Consider the following 15,111-nt stretch of genomic DNA (forward strand, 5'->3'; position numbering starts at 1 on the left):
GACAGCATCTGAGGAGCAGGAGAAGCAAAAACCCTTCATCAGGAATGAGACTGAGGTGAGGGGGTGGGGGGGGGGGGGGGGGATGGTTAGCTGAGAGTATGATAGGTAGATGGAGGTGGGGGTTAGTGGTGATAGGTGGGAAGGAAGGAGGACAGGTAGGACAGGTCATGAGGGTGGTGCCAAAATGGAAGGCTAGAACTGGGATAAGGTGGGGGGGCGGGAAAAATGAGGAAACTAGTGAAATCCACATTGATGCCATGTGGTTGGAGGGTCCTGCGGTAGAAGATAAGGCACTCATCTTCTGCCTCAGGACGAATCTTAGTGAGACCACACCTGGAGATTGTCGTGTTGCATCTAGAAAGATTTACTCTCTGTAGAAGGAGCAGAAAGAAGGGATTGGGGTTGAAGGGATTGATTTATGTGGAAAGATTCAACAGGGCTAGCTTACATTGCCTGGAGTTTAGCACAAGGAGAGGTCATGTCTATCAAACATAGAAAATGATTATAAGGATTGATAAAGCCGATGTAGGAAGGATGTCCCCCTGCTGGGGCAGATCCAGAGACAGAAGAGACACCATCTCAGGATAAAAGGGCAGGCCATTTTGGTCCAAAATGAGCCATTTCTATATGGGGTGGTGGACCTTTGGAATTCTCTACCCCAGATTGCTGGGGAGGCTCAGTGGTGGAGCATTTTCAAAACTGAGGTCAATAGATTTTGACACGGGCAGCACGGTGGCACAGTGGCGACTGACTGTGTGCAGTTTGCACATCCTCCCCGTGTCTGCTTGGGTTTCCTCCCACAGTCCAAAAATGTGCAGGTTAGGTGAACTGACCATGATAAATTGCCCGTGGTGTTAGTGAAGGGGTAAATGTAGGGGAATGGATCTGGATGGGTTGCGCTTCGGCGGGTCGGTGTGGACTTGTTGGGCCGAAGGACCTGTTTCCACACTGTAAGCAATCTAATCTAATTCTATTCTAATCTAGGGATATGGCATTAATTCAGGAAAGTGCTGTTGAAGTTGAAGACTGGGCGTGCTCTTGCTGAGTGACAGAGTGGGTTTGAGGGGCTGAAAGGCCTACTCCTGTTCATGACAAAAGAGCGAGAAAAGTTTAACGTTTGAGGCAGCCTTTCCTTTAGTATTCAAGCCACGAGAGGACCTGGAGTTTTCAGAGCCTTTTGCTGGACAGATGGTCTCAATTTTGGTGACAAAGCTGTCCAGGACACTGGTTTCGAGATGAAATTGAAATGTGGAATTTAAGGAAATATGATTAGTCCTGTATATAAAGAAGCCACAACTAATAAATCACTCAGTTCATCACTGTGGAGATAAAAGAAACAAATTGTGGCATTTATTGCCTCATTGTTATAATGCTTGTTAAATGTCCTGCAGGACTTAGAACAGTTCTAGTTAACTATGAAAAGAAAAAATGTCTTATTCTGCTATAACCAAAGTAGTTGCTAGATCCTTCACTTATTTCCAATATCAGACTTCTATGTTCTCAAACCTTTCATTAAAAATTACTAACAGAAAGCATTCATTTGCAATTATTGAATGAATTCAATAACCCAACGTAAGGGAAGACAGCCAAATAGACTGTCCAGTACTGAACGAAGTGACCTATCCCTCAGTTGTCTAACTCACCTTTGTTGCTTGCTGAATAATGCTGTCCCACACCTGGTTAGGCAACAGCATGTATTTCTCAATTAAATGCTCCTGGACAGTTTGATCAGTTTGAGCTCCAATCATGTAACCAACAGCTTCATAAAATGTGTGCACCTGAAATACAAGAATGAAGTTTTAAACTTTTCCTCAGAGTTCATGAGGTAGAGGGTGAGCTTTCAGCACTGGAATGAGTCAGAGAGAGTGAGAACGCGAGTGTTAACTGAACACTTTATTCCAGGCGGCAGTTACATGCCTTAGACTAAACTGGAAGATCCTGGAATGTGGTCAGAGACGTGAGAGTGAAGCTGGTATGGTGATAAGGAAGTAGTAGCCTCAGCCATTGCAAATGTCCCACAGGATCAAGACTCATGCATTTGGTATGGATAAGAGTAGAAACATTTCCTCAGAGCCAAGACAGAGTCCAGTAGGTTGTTCTGCTCGGTGCAAAGGTCGAGGACATTGCTCTAAGTGGAGAGGAACTTCAATAGGAGGTAGATGATCCAAATGTAATAGTCCGTGTGGATACCAATGACATGGCAGGCATGGTGGCTCAGTTAGCACTGCTGCCTCACAGCACCAGGGACTCATGCTCAATTCCAGCCTCGGGTGACTGCCTGTTGGAGTTTGCACATTCTCCCCATGTCTGCGAGAGTTTCCTCCAGGAGCTCCAGTTTCCTCCAACAGTCCAAAGATATGTAGGTCAGGTGAATTGGCTATGCTAAATTGCCCATAGTTTTAGGTGCATTAATCAGTGGGAGTGGGTCTGGGTGGGTGTGGACGTGTTGGGCCAAAGGGCCTATTTCCACACTGTAGGGAATCTAATCATGGATAAAAATGATAAAAAAAAGGTTCTGTTTAGAGATTAAAATCAACTAGAGGCTAATTGATAAAAGCAGAACTACAAAATGATGATAATTTCCACTACTCAATTCTCAAGCAAATTACCATCGGGTAAATAAGGTTAGAGAGATGTGTGCACTACGTGTGAGAGAAATGAATTTCAAATCATGGAGCATTAACACTAGTGCTGGGGAAGTGAGGGAGCTGTACTTTTGGGATGCTCCTACTTGTCCCAGGACCAGTATTCTGGAAAGTCACATAACTAGGGCACAAGAGAGGGTTTTAAGTAGAATAGTACATTATTTTTGGTGGAGGAGCATGGAAGTGATTCCTTGTGTACAGTGTGCGTTGGAGTACACTTGAGAGAAATCAGAAGGGCTAAAAAGGGAAATACGTGATGGCTTTGGTAGATAAGATAAAAGATAATTCAAAGAGATTCGACAAGTATAAGAAGGGCAAAAGTGTAACTAGGGAGAGAATATTCACGAGGGCAAGAATTCACGTGGCACTGGAAGTAGTAATTGAGCAAAGTGGAGCTACGGATAATAATAAATGGAGTGTGGCATGGACAGAGTACATAAGCATCTACTACTCAAGAAATCCTCTTAAAATTTGTTACACAAACTGTCTGCCAAACCTTTGACATGTTGATGATTGATGGCTCAAATTATTGGAGCTGTACCCATCCAGGCAAGTGGGGAGTATTCCATCACACTGCTGACTTATAACTTGTAGATGATGGGCAGACTTTGGGGAAATGGGAGGAAGTAACTCACCTCCTGTCTAAGTAATTTACAAAATTATCAAACCCCTAACAGAGAGCAATCCAACAGGTGAAAACAGTGACCAAATTTCCAAAACATTTACTGTCATGAAACCAACTCCATTAATCCAATGGCATGAGGTACAGCAGTCTATTTCTTCTGAAATCCCTGCTCCCCACCAAAAGATAGGTGCATTTCACACCAAGGGCTAGGTGGTTGGCAACACCTCTTTAAACATGTTTTGAAAAATAAACATCTTAAATACGCACACAAAAACATGAACTGCAACTGCACTCACCTGATGAGGCTGCAGATCACAAATGATAGTGTTAATATTGGTCAAGATCTCATCAATGAAAGGCATCACCTCTCCTACTTGCACTTGTACAAAGTGGCGCCTGCACTTTTGGGCTATCTTAATAAATGTGTCACAAGCCATGTCCTGGACACCATCATGAGTCTCTGTAAAAAGCAATAAAGGGGTGTAAAGCTCACTTTTGCTTAAAAAAAATCTTAAAATTTACATCCAAAAACCTTTCATAGGTTGAGTTGCATTTTTAAAAAAATCCAAATTTAATTTCACCGTTCTCCATAGGATATTCATTCCAGAGTTTTACATACCCTTTTTGGAGAAACGTAGTGCTCTATAAAAAAACAAACAATATTAATCCAAATTCTACCCCCCCCCCCAACAGTGAAACAGTATTTTTACACTACTATATCAGAAACATCTCCAAATAAAAAAAAAACTCTACAACTGTTTAAATTTAAAACGCATTTAAGTAGAATTTGACGACAAAACTTTCTTGATTCAGCATACACTGTACCCAAAGGACATTCTCAGCCTGTATAAATTCTAATGACTAAGCAAACTGCACAGCAATAAATAGCACCGCAATGACTACAGTGCACGCTGGGCTTCATGACAAGTCTCCTTACCATGCATAAACTCAAAGAGTTTGTTCACCACCGTCTTTAGGAACTTCCAGTGAGCTCGCAGGAACCGGGGATACTGTCCCACCACGTACATAATGTTAGAGGCGATAATAGCCTTGTTATCCTTCCCACGTTTTTGTTCACAAAGGCCCAGCAAATCCTTCAAAGCCAAAAAGGTCCAATGATAAGTAAAACGAGCAAAGTGAATCAAGCTATCACACCTTATTTTCTTTGTGTTCAAGTTCTCACTCAGCCCCAAATGTCTAAAGCCCTCCTTTAAAAATGGATTCAGGAGCAAAACCTTCTCCCAGTAAGAAAGGTATCAAGAAGAATTATCAAACAAACACTCAACAACTTAAGACAGCACCTCTAACATGATTCTATGAAACATTCCAGCATGCTTCAAAAGGAACACTACAAAATAACATACACCACCAAGCAATGAAGGAGGTGCTGGGTCAAAGGGGTGGATTTTAAAGGCATATTTTAAAGAAAGTTGCAGAAGCTGGGTGGTGGAGAAGAGGAGGAGTGGGTATCTGCTTCGGCAACTGAAGGCACAGCAGCATCACTGCAGCAATTATTATTGGGAACACAAAAGAAGTCAGAGTGTAGATATACCGGAGGGTTGAGTGTAAAAGATTATGGGAATTCTCCACCAGCAACTGACCTTGATGACTGTGACAAGGAATCGTTTCTCATCCTCTTCATGCATTGCACCACTGATGGAACCAATAGCCCAACAAAGTGTATTCAGGTTTTTCCATGACCATTCTGTGCCATTCACTTGATTGTGCAGCTTCTCAGTCATAATGCATTCTGTGTCAGCATAGTCTAAATGTGTGAGATAGACTGAAACAGGAAAATAAAGCAGCCTTAAAAAAAAAATCACAGAATCCACTTAGCGCAGATAAAGGCAATTGGGCCCATCAACTCTGTATGGACCTTCTGAAGAGCATCCCACCTGGAACCACCACCTCCCCCACCCTATCCCATTAACCCTGTATTTACCATGGACAGTCGAAAAGGATGGCACTGGAATAGCACAGCACGTCAGACAGCACCCGAGGGGCAAGAGAGTCAATGTTTTGGGCAGTGCATTCCTGATGAAGGGCTGATGCCCGAAATGTCGGCTCTCCTGCTCCTCGGATGCCGCCTGACCTGCTGTGCTTTTCCAGCACCACACTTTTCAACACTGACTCTCCAGCACCTGCAGTACTCACTTTCGCATATTAGCATGGCCTACCCACCTAACTTGCACATCTTTGGACTTTGTAAGGAAAGCCATGCAGTCATGGGCAGCATGTGCAAACTCCACATGGCCAGATTGGAATCAAATCTATGTCCTTGGTGCTGTGAGGCACCTGTGCTCACCACTACACCACCATACTGGCCTTATTTAAGGGTTTCAGACATGGCAAGTTCTTCCAAAACAACACGTCCAACAACAAAAGGAGAGATGGCAACACTCTTCCAAGTCAGTATGGCAAGTTGTTTGCAGGCTGTGGTATTTCCATCTATTTGCCACCACTTGTCATTCTAGACAGAAAAGGTCATGGTTTTCAATGCGCTTTCACAAGAAGCCTTGATGAATTTCTGCAGTGCATATTGTAAATCGTGCACACTGCCTTACAGGTGGGAAGAGGAAGTGGACATTCGGAGATGTAGGGTCAATTAAGCAAGCTGCTTTTGCCGGGTTAGTGTCAGTCTTCGGGTGCTGTTGGAGCTACGCTCATCCAGGCAACTGGGGAGTATTCCATCACACTCCTGATTTGTGCCTTGTAGATAGCAGACAAGCTGTAGGGAGTCAGGAGGTGAGGTACTCACGACAAGATTCCTAGTCTCTGACCTGCTCTTGTAACCACAGAAATAATATGGCTGGTCCAGTTCAGTTTCTCAAATAAAAGATGTTTAAAAAAAAAACAAAATGAAAACTATAAATTCATTATGCCTGTAAGCATCTGACAAGAGAAAACATTTGGTCTGGGTTTGTTGGAAATGGAAACAAACATTAAAATCCTTTTGCAGAGCTGATCAGAATCAACATAAGATAAATTTTCTTTCATGGAAACGATCATTGTTCAAAACATTTTTTTAAAAACTCAATCATCTCTCCTTTAGTTAGTTTATGCTACAATTGAAAGAAAAGTCTGTAAATTCATTCCCAGGCCTTCTCTAATCTTTAGAGAAAAAAGCACCACCATCCAAATTGCAATGAGAGTGGCCATTCAGCCCAAAACATACATACATCCCGAAAGAAAACGTCAGCAGTGTGTTTATAAAGATATATTACTCATGAGTTATGGGTTTGGTGGCTAGGCCAGCATTTATTGTCCATTCTTAACTCAAGGTCTGGGTAGTAGTCAACTTCTTGAACCACTAGTGTAGGTACTGTTGCAGTGATGTTCAGGGGAGATTTCCAGGATTTTGAGAGACAGTGAAGGAGCAGCAATGTAGTTCTAAGTCAGGGTGACATGCAACATGAGAAAGGAACCTGTAGGTGGTGGTATTCTCATGGATACATGTTTTTTTAGATGGTTTGGAAGACACTGTCAAGACAGGGTTGGTGAGTGGATGGTGCACACAGCTCTAACTATGCATTAATCACAAAGTGAGTAAAATGTTGATGGCGGTGGATAGGGTGCTAATCAATCCTTTGTCCTGGATGGGGTCAAGTTCTTGAGGGTTACAGAGCTGCACTCATCCAGGCATGTGCAGTCCAAGATCCTTCAGACTCTCTGCCTGCATTCCTGATGAAGGGCTTTTGCCCGAAAAGTCGATTTTCCTGCTCCTCGGATGCTGCCTGAACTGCTGTGCTTTTCCAGCACCACTCTAATCCAGAATAGAGCAGGGCCCAAGACAGCAATGAGCTTGGCAGATGACATGCTTATAACACAGGTCGGGGTCACTTATCTTCAGGTAGGGCTCAAGCTATGTGCAAGATGAGTGAAGGGATTTTTACCCAAATTTCATGTGATTATAGCACTGGAACCTCTACAGAGGAACCTTGATTATCTGGATATCAATTATCCAAATATCAATTATCCAAATATCAGATTATCCGAAGGAGATCTCAAGATCCAGATAGAAACATTACATCAAAGAGCCGTTTCAACCCTGATCCCGTCTTTTGTTTACAGTGATTTAAAAACAAACTCGGCTCACTGAAATGCTGTCGAGAACAGTCCTGGACAGTCCAGGAACTGTCTCTAAATGACTGACCTCCCGCCCCTCTCTCTCCCCATATACTTTCCCTGGAGTTCTACACAGGGTGAACCATAAACCCCTTTCCCAAATAATCTCTCCAACATTGCCCTATACAGAGCAGAGGTGGAACCTGTCAAAAAGTTGTGTGTGTGTGCGCGCATGCACACTATTTGGGGTCAGACGGTGGGTGGGGATGGACGGTGGTGCAGGGTTGGGGCGGGTAGGGTAGGGGACTGTGTTGGGGGCAGGGCCTTGCTTTTGAGTAGTCTGCTGAACAGGGGGCAGACTTATCAGAAAACTCCGAGCCCCAGAGGAAATAAATTAACCAAATAATCAATTATCCGAATGAAACAGTGCCCACCCATCTCACTCGGATAACGGAGGTTCCTCTGTCCTTGGTTCAGAACCCCAATTACATTGCTCTTAAGTCATGTGGGTGTCTTAAAGACATTGATAAATGCTCTGCAAAGTCTCAAGAAACTATGTAAGAGTAAATAGCATTTTTTTGCCTATTCATTAGATTATAGATTGAAAAATGAAACAATATCTTTCGACATCAATGCCATTAACAGGGCATAGTACCCCGTACTGGAGCTTAATCTTTTTGCCCTCAGCAGTATTTGAGGAACAGGTAAAGCAGTGGTAAACACTGTGGAAACACCAATATCACTTCTTCCTTGTACCCATTTTGTTTTGAGAAGCTATATAATGGTAAGTACTTTTTTTAAAAAATAATTCATTCAAGAGATGCCAATATCTTTGGCAAGTTCAGGACTATAAGTAACAAAATTATACTTCTCAAACTATTACCTCCGAAAGATGATACCTTAACCCTGTGAATATCCTCACGTCCTCACACGGTTTCTAGGAGAGCCTGCAAAAGTGAAAAACTACTAGACTGGACCCAAATCCCCTTCAGACACAAATCAGTTCAGATCACTGGATAGTAATCAGCCATAGGAACTCTGGTTACATGTACTCCTCCCTCCTAACTTTCCAAAAAGAAACAAAGAAGTCAAATGCAATATGCCCACAGCCAAGATCAACTCAATCAGAATTCATACATAGGAACAAGAATAGGCCATTTGGACCTTCAAGCCTAGTCTCCCATTCAAAGAGATAATGGCTGACCTTTATGGTGCAGGAGGAACCAATTCAGCCCATTATGATAGTACAATTTTCTGAATAGGCATTTAATGTAGTTTCATTCTCTGCTTATCCCTGTAATCTTGCACACTATTCCTTTTCAGGTGACAGTTTAATTCCCATTTAAGTACTTCAATTTGCCTCCACCACACTCTCAAGCAGTGCATTCCTGCCCCTCTAAGGAACAGCAGGAGGCCATTCAGCCACTCAAGCTTACTCCATCCTTCAATGAGATTACATCTGACCTGGGCCTTTGGCCCAGATCCCTTAAGCTTAACAATAACTTATCTCTCTCAAGATTTAAAATTGGCAACTGATCCAGCATCTACTGCTGTTTGTGGAAGGGAGTTCTGAACATCTACCAGCCTGTGTGCCTACAACTATAACACTCACTCTGTGAAAACATTTCTTTTTGTGGCACTTCTGCTTGTTTTAATAATGACTTCAAAACCATGTCCTCTTGTTTGAGTTCCCTTTGTGACCGAGAACAGTTTCTCTGTTTACACATGCAGAAAACTGAACACCTGTGAAATCTCAACCTCCTTTCCACAATGGAAAACAGTCCAAAACTTCACCAATCCATCTTTATAACTGAAGCTTCTCAACTCTGGAACTATTCTTAAGTATCTATTCTGCATTCATTTCAAATCCTTTAGCACATGGCACCCGGATCTGGATGCAATAGTCCAGCTGTGGCTGAACCAGTATTTCATTCAAGCTCAATGTGACCTCTTTATTCTGATACTCCATGCTGCTATAATAAAGCCAAGGTTATTGTATGCTTTATTAATCACTCTCTCGACCTGTCCTTCCACCTTTACTGACTTTTGCACCCAAGTCTGTCTGATCCTACACCCCCTTTAGAGTTGTACCTTTATCTTATCTGGTTTCTCCATGTTCTTCCTTCCAAAATATAATCAATTCACATTTCCCCACATACAATTTCATCTAATACCCAGCCACTCTAAAGATAATGTACAAAAACCTCATGCTTACCAAGTGTCTCTCTCATTGTTTTGTATAGATTGATGGAGTCAGTGTCCTTCATGAATTCCCGAACAACTTCTCCCTGCTCATTCTCCACAACAAGCACCTCTTCTGGTTTTGCCATTCGACTAATCATGATAAGCCTCACCTGAACAAGGAAAACAAAAATTCATTTGTTTATTAAGTAGAAGCCGAGAGACAATTAATTCTGAGGACATTTCAAAACAAGTTTGTACGTGTGGTTGCTATGGTACATGCCTTAGATAAATTTGGAAAACCACAAGCTATTTCCCAGAGAGTGTTATAAAACGGGCTTAAAGTTAATACGACTTAAAATTTGCATCATCAAAAATGTGATATTGGTATCAGGGTTTTAGCTTTGAATGACTGGTTAGAACATGGTGCTGGTATCAGGTCAACTGACTGCTTTCCTGGCGTCATACAGCTCAGGTAGATTGATGGGGGAAAGCATCAGTGATGTGAGGGTTCTTCTGAAAGATGAGGAAAGGATTACTAAGTCTGGATTTCACCTTGGTTGTAAAAAAACGATTCTTTACCATTTAAAAAAGTTTCCTCATGGTAAGGACTTGCTGAATAAAGATGATTAATAAAACATCCAGCAGATGCAGTAGTCATTAGTGAATGCAGTCAGTAATGCAGGCTGATTTCATCTGAACAACCCTGTATAACGCAATCACTGACTGAGTGAAGGATATGCAAATTAGTAAGAAGTGAATCAAAAGCAACAAACAACTAATAAATCAGATGTGTGGTCAGCCAATCATGTGTACACCTTCTTGGTGATGGTTAGGAGCCGAGGAACAGGTCATCCATGCAGTGTATGGAGAATGGAGGTCCGAAAAGAGGGAAAAAAAACTTCCATAGTACCTTCCACATTCACACCGAGAAATGCCATTATTCTAAATGTAAAGGTAAGATGAAGTGATAACATTTAAATTGAAAGTGTTGTATGTGATATTAACAAATGCAAAGCCCACTAAAGTGGGCAGAGGATCAAGAGCAAAGATTCTATAGGATTTTTAAACATGAAAACGACAGATTAACGCACTACTAGCATGCATTAACCAATAATTAGGAAACACCAAGAACATCCATGTCAAGAAGCACCCAAGAACACAACATTATATTTCACAGAAGTGTACAAGCTGGGAGGATCCGACACAAGCAATTAGCCTAGTCTAGACTGGTTAATACACACCTTTGACAGCACTGGTAGGTAGATCTGTCTCCGAGGTGGGACGTCACTGTGAGGATTGCCCAGAGCAGGAGACGCACTAATAGAAAAGGGATTTTCACGGTAAAGCTCTCCTGCCAGATGATTCCAGTATTCCAAACAGATCTTAAAAATTTCTATCTCTTCCACTTCTGATACAAGAATCATATAGTGTAGGCCCTAGGATAATCAAAACAGACAAAACAAAGTTAGTAACACTCATCTGCTTGGGTTCAATAGTTATGAAGATTTCAGCGCAAGAGATAGGAGTGGAAATAAGCCATTTAACCCACTAAGTCTGTTCCCCCAATGAGATCATTGCTGCGTTGATGATCAACCAGCAATGAATACAATTCAAGTGTTTGTCTGAGAGCTACTTTGAAATTTCTTGAAATGGTTTTGTAATAGCCACTGGTCTCATTTTAGATTCCAGCATTTTCACTGCCACCATGCTCACTATACCAGTGTTATTGCTATGTGGTTGGCACATTACCATGCACCAGTTAATACTCATGGAAGCCTCCATCACACCAAACCATTTACTATGTTACAAATGCTCGTGCAGCGATATCTTCCTTTATTGAATCATCCCAGCTTTCTCATTAAGGTCACCGAACCAACCGCCTTAGGTCCCAGGAGCTCAACAACACCTGTAAATCTGCAATGCCACTGAGAGTTACGGGAAGGAAGGGAAAAGGCAGTGAAGTTACTGGAGGACGGGATGGAGAAATTATCACAGTATTCCACCTTTGAAGTATTTAGAGTTCATACTTACATCCAAGAGTGCCTCTCTGAGTTCCATTGTCCTTTCTACTAAGGTGCCATGCTCCTTCAAGAAAGTACATAAGAAAAGACTCAGATTCTGGATGAAATTCTGTTCATCATCCTTCCCATTTGCATATGCAAGGCGAATGTTAGTATTCACAGGTAGCATCTGAAAAAGGGAAGAGGTGAAAGATTGACTCCATATATGAGCACAATACAACCAAATCCACAATAAAATCTGCACGACACAATTCAGTTTCCAAAGTAAATGAGCACTAAAGGAGAAATGGCGAAGAACTAGATGACTGAATAATAAGGAAAATTGATGAAGCTCTCTACTGATAGTGCCAAATGCAATTACTGAGTAATTGCAAACAAGCAGTGAACTGACAGTGTCATTCAAGTCCAGGTCCTCTGGAACCAAAGTCTCACCAGCTATGCTGAGGCTTGGCCTGCGCATAGTACGTTCAGCAAATTAAATACTGAATGCCATGCGATTCTGATGGTTATTCAATCCAGTGATGAATACAAGTCACAAATACTGACAAATTCTGCAACAATTTCAACCTACCTGTTTGAGCTGAATAAGTGTTAATGTAAACAACGAGATGAACTGTTCATCATATTGACTGACACCAACGCCAGCAATCTCTGTCAAACATTTCAATGTCACATTTCGAAACATGGGCACATTCAGAAACTAAGCAAAAAGAAAATGCAAAAGATTAAGTTAAAATAGATAACTTATAGTGAAGATTTATACCTACATGCAAGCGTGACAATGAAAGCACTTCTGGTCAAAATTTTCCATTCATTTTTGTGTGTCTAATTTCTCTGTGCAAATCTTCTAAAATTTACACAAGAGCTTTGTATAGTAATAATAAATTTTGTCTGGTAAACATTAGAGAAGCAAACTAAACAAGACATGAAAGCATCATTCCTGAGGTTTTAATGTTGTTAACGTTACATGAACATTTATAAGTCCCTCAGTATCAAGTGAAGAATTTTCCAAAGTTGGTTGAAACATTCTCTGGTTACTCCTGAGTGAATGCACAAACATTAACAGCAGTATTATTTAAAAAAAATACCTTATCAATGGTGCAGGAAAATGCAGTTTGCAGCTTGCTATTGTGTGCACATCAAAACTTATTAAAGTTCAAATTAACACAAAGATGTTCTAAATACCGTGCACAAATTTGAATCAGTAATTACAACTTTCCACTGATGGAGACCACCGATAACTATAATCACTAAGTGATAACTATAGCTTGAAGAATCTATACTTGCATTTCTCATGAAACAATCACAAATTCATGGAAGCCCTACAGTGTGTAAACAGGCCCTTCAGTCCAACAAGTCCACACAGACCCTCCGAAGAGTAATCCACCCAGACACATTCCCCCCTACCCTATTACTCTATATTTACCCATAACTACTGTGCCTAACCTACACATCCCTGAATGCTACGGGTAATTTAGAATTGCAGAAACACTTAGCCTGCACATCTCTGGACTGTGGGATGAAACCAGAGCACCCGGAGGAGGCCCACACAGACATGGGGAGAATGTGCGACAGACAGACAAACAGACAGTCACCTGAGACTGGAATCAAACCCGCACCCCTGGCACTTGTGAGGCAGCAGTGCTAAACATTGAGCCACCGTGCTGTCGTAATCACAGAAACGAAAATACGGGCAGAAAATGCAACACTTTTCAAAACAAAAAGGTTGAATTATATTTCTGCTTCTTCAATTATCTCCAAAAGCTATTTTAACTGAAGAATGCACTTGCGCTGAATTGTCATCACATTGTTTTTAAAGATTATGTGCAAATTGTATCATATTACAAAATTTACCAGACTTCCCACAGATGACATAAATGAGGTCAACATATCAGGCTTGTTCAATTGGGAACATTCATACTTGGGCAGGCGGGCGGGGGGGTGGTGGGTTGAAGAATGGGATAAAGTCCACACCTGCTAATAAAACCCAGCTCCTCTTCATCACCTCACTCAGCTCATCCTCCATACAGTCAGATTACCTAGCAGCTAAGCATTCCAGCCACAACTTCCTCCAGCTAAATAACAGACAATCAAATTTACTGCCTTTAGCTGCAAAATGGCATGGGAAGGTTTTCTTCCATAAGGCGGCCTGTACAGAATTACAGAATGGCCATAGAAGACAGGACGAAAGTGCAGACTGCAGATGCCAGAGATTAGAGTCAAGATTAAAGTGGTACTGGAAAAGCACAACAGGTCAGGCAGCATCAGAGGAGCAGGAAAATTGACGTTGCGGGCAGGAGCCCTTCATCAGTAATCCTTAAAATAGGTTTTGGAGATAATTGAAGAAGCAGAAATATAATTCAATCTTTTTTTAAAAAAAGAAGTGTTGCATCTTCTGCTCGTATAGAAGACAAGAGTCAATTAACCAGCCCATCATGTCAGGGCTGTCCTTCTGAAGGGACGTTTTACTGAGTGCCAGTCTCCCATCTTTTCCTCAAAGCCCTTCAAATGTTCTCAGTAACAATCTACCTCCTTTTTCAAAACTTCAATTGACCCTTCCTCCACAATCCCTCATCACATCCTGGATCTAAACCACTTGCTCTGAGAAATATTTTCCCTCATGTCGCCATTGCTTTTTTTACCAAATTACTTTAAAGATTGATGCCCATTTGGCTCAGCATCCTTCCACTACTTCTCCCAGTCTACTCCATTCACCCACAATCTGCATCCTCTTTATCAAATTTCTTCTCCAACCAACTCTTCTTTAAAGGAAAGCAATGCAGGATTTTCCAATCTATCCACATAATCAAAGTTCCTCATCCCTGAAACCGTTCTCCTCAATCTTCTCTCCACCTTCTCTTGTGCATTCCCACTTCTTCCAAAAATACAAGGACACAATATTCCAGTTGATGCTGAACTGGTGTTTGCACATGCTTAGAATAACTTGCTTGCTTTTGTGCTTAATTTCCTTAATGAGAAGCCCAGGATGCCATGAACTTCATTAGAGAACCTCTCACCTTGGCTTTCAAATGATTTATACACATGTACACACAAATGCAAGCTGTTAACATTTGTTGTTTCATAGTCAAGGCTCATGCCTAGCAAAACACAACATACCACATTGAGAGAATCCAAATACACTATTCAAAAGAACATGGAGGCCATTGACCTTCAAGCTTCAGATATTTAGCAGGTCATGGTTTATAATGATGATCAATGATCACCATGTTGTCTATCCACCTCTGGGTCACATTCATTTATGCTTTTTTTTGTTAAAAGCAATGTCTCTTAAATTTTTTAACGATACAAAAGGTAGGTGGGAAACTAAAAAGGGTGATAGGCACACAAAAGGCTGCAGGTGAACAATCAGATACAATACAAATGTGAAGTGTGAAGTTGTGCATTTTGACAGAAAACAATTAAAACAAACAATATTTTTCAACTCTGGAGATGGAAAGCATTTGCAAAAAGAGACAACTGTACACGAAGTACAAAACAACATGCAAGTAAAGTAAACAATTAGGAAGTCAAATTGTGCTTTCGTTTGTTACAAACAGATCGAGAGTAAAGA

General features: G+C 41.4%; 1 protein-coding gene across 3 annotated transcripts in view; it reads right to left on the minus strand.

The window, feature by feature from the left end:
- LOC140476101 (exportin-1-like) overlaps positions 1-15,111 on the minus strand; it is an 83,043-nt gene that overhangs the window by 26,110 nt on the left and 41,822 nt on the right. For all 3 annotated transcript variants that reach the window (XM_072568179.1, XM_072568178.1, XM_072568177.1), the window contains 8 exons: positions 12,112-12,240; positions 11,551-11,709; positions 10,761-10,955; positions 9,551-9,689; positions 4,872-5,053; positions 4,208-4,364; positions 3,567-3,730; positions 1,644-1,778 (listed from right to left, as the gene is read on the minus strand). In XM_072568179.1, the coding sequence (XP_072424280.1) occupies positions 1,644-1,778; positions 3,567-3,730; positions 4,208-4,364; positions 4,872-5,053; positions 9,551-9,689; positions 10,761-10,955; positions 11,551-11,709; positions 12,112-12,240 (1,260 nt within the window). The remainder of the gene's footprint in view (positions 1-1,643; positions 1,779-3,566; positions 3,731-4,207; positions 4,365-4,871; positions 5,054-9,550; positions 9,690-10,760; positions 10,956-11,550; positions 11,710-12,111; positions 12,241-15,111) is intronic.

This window comes from Chiloscyllium punctatum, chromosome 4 (genome assembly GCF_047496795.1).
Source record: "Chiloscyllium punctatum isolate Juve2018m chromosome 4, sChiPun1.3, whole genome shotgun sequence".
Lineage (NCBI taxonomy): Eukaryota > Metazoa > Chordata > Chondrichthyes > Orectolobiformes > Hemiscylliidae > Chiloscyllium > Chiloscyllium punctatum.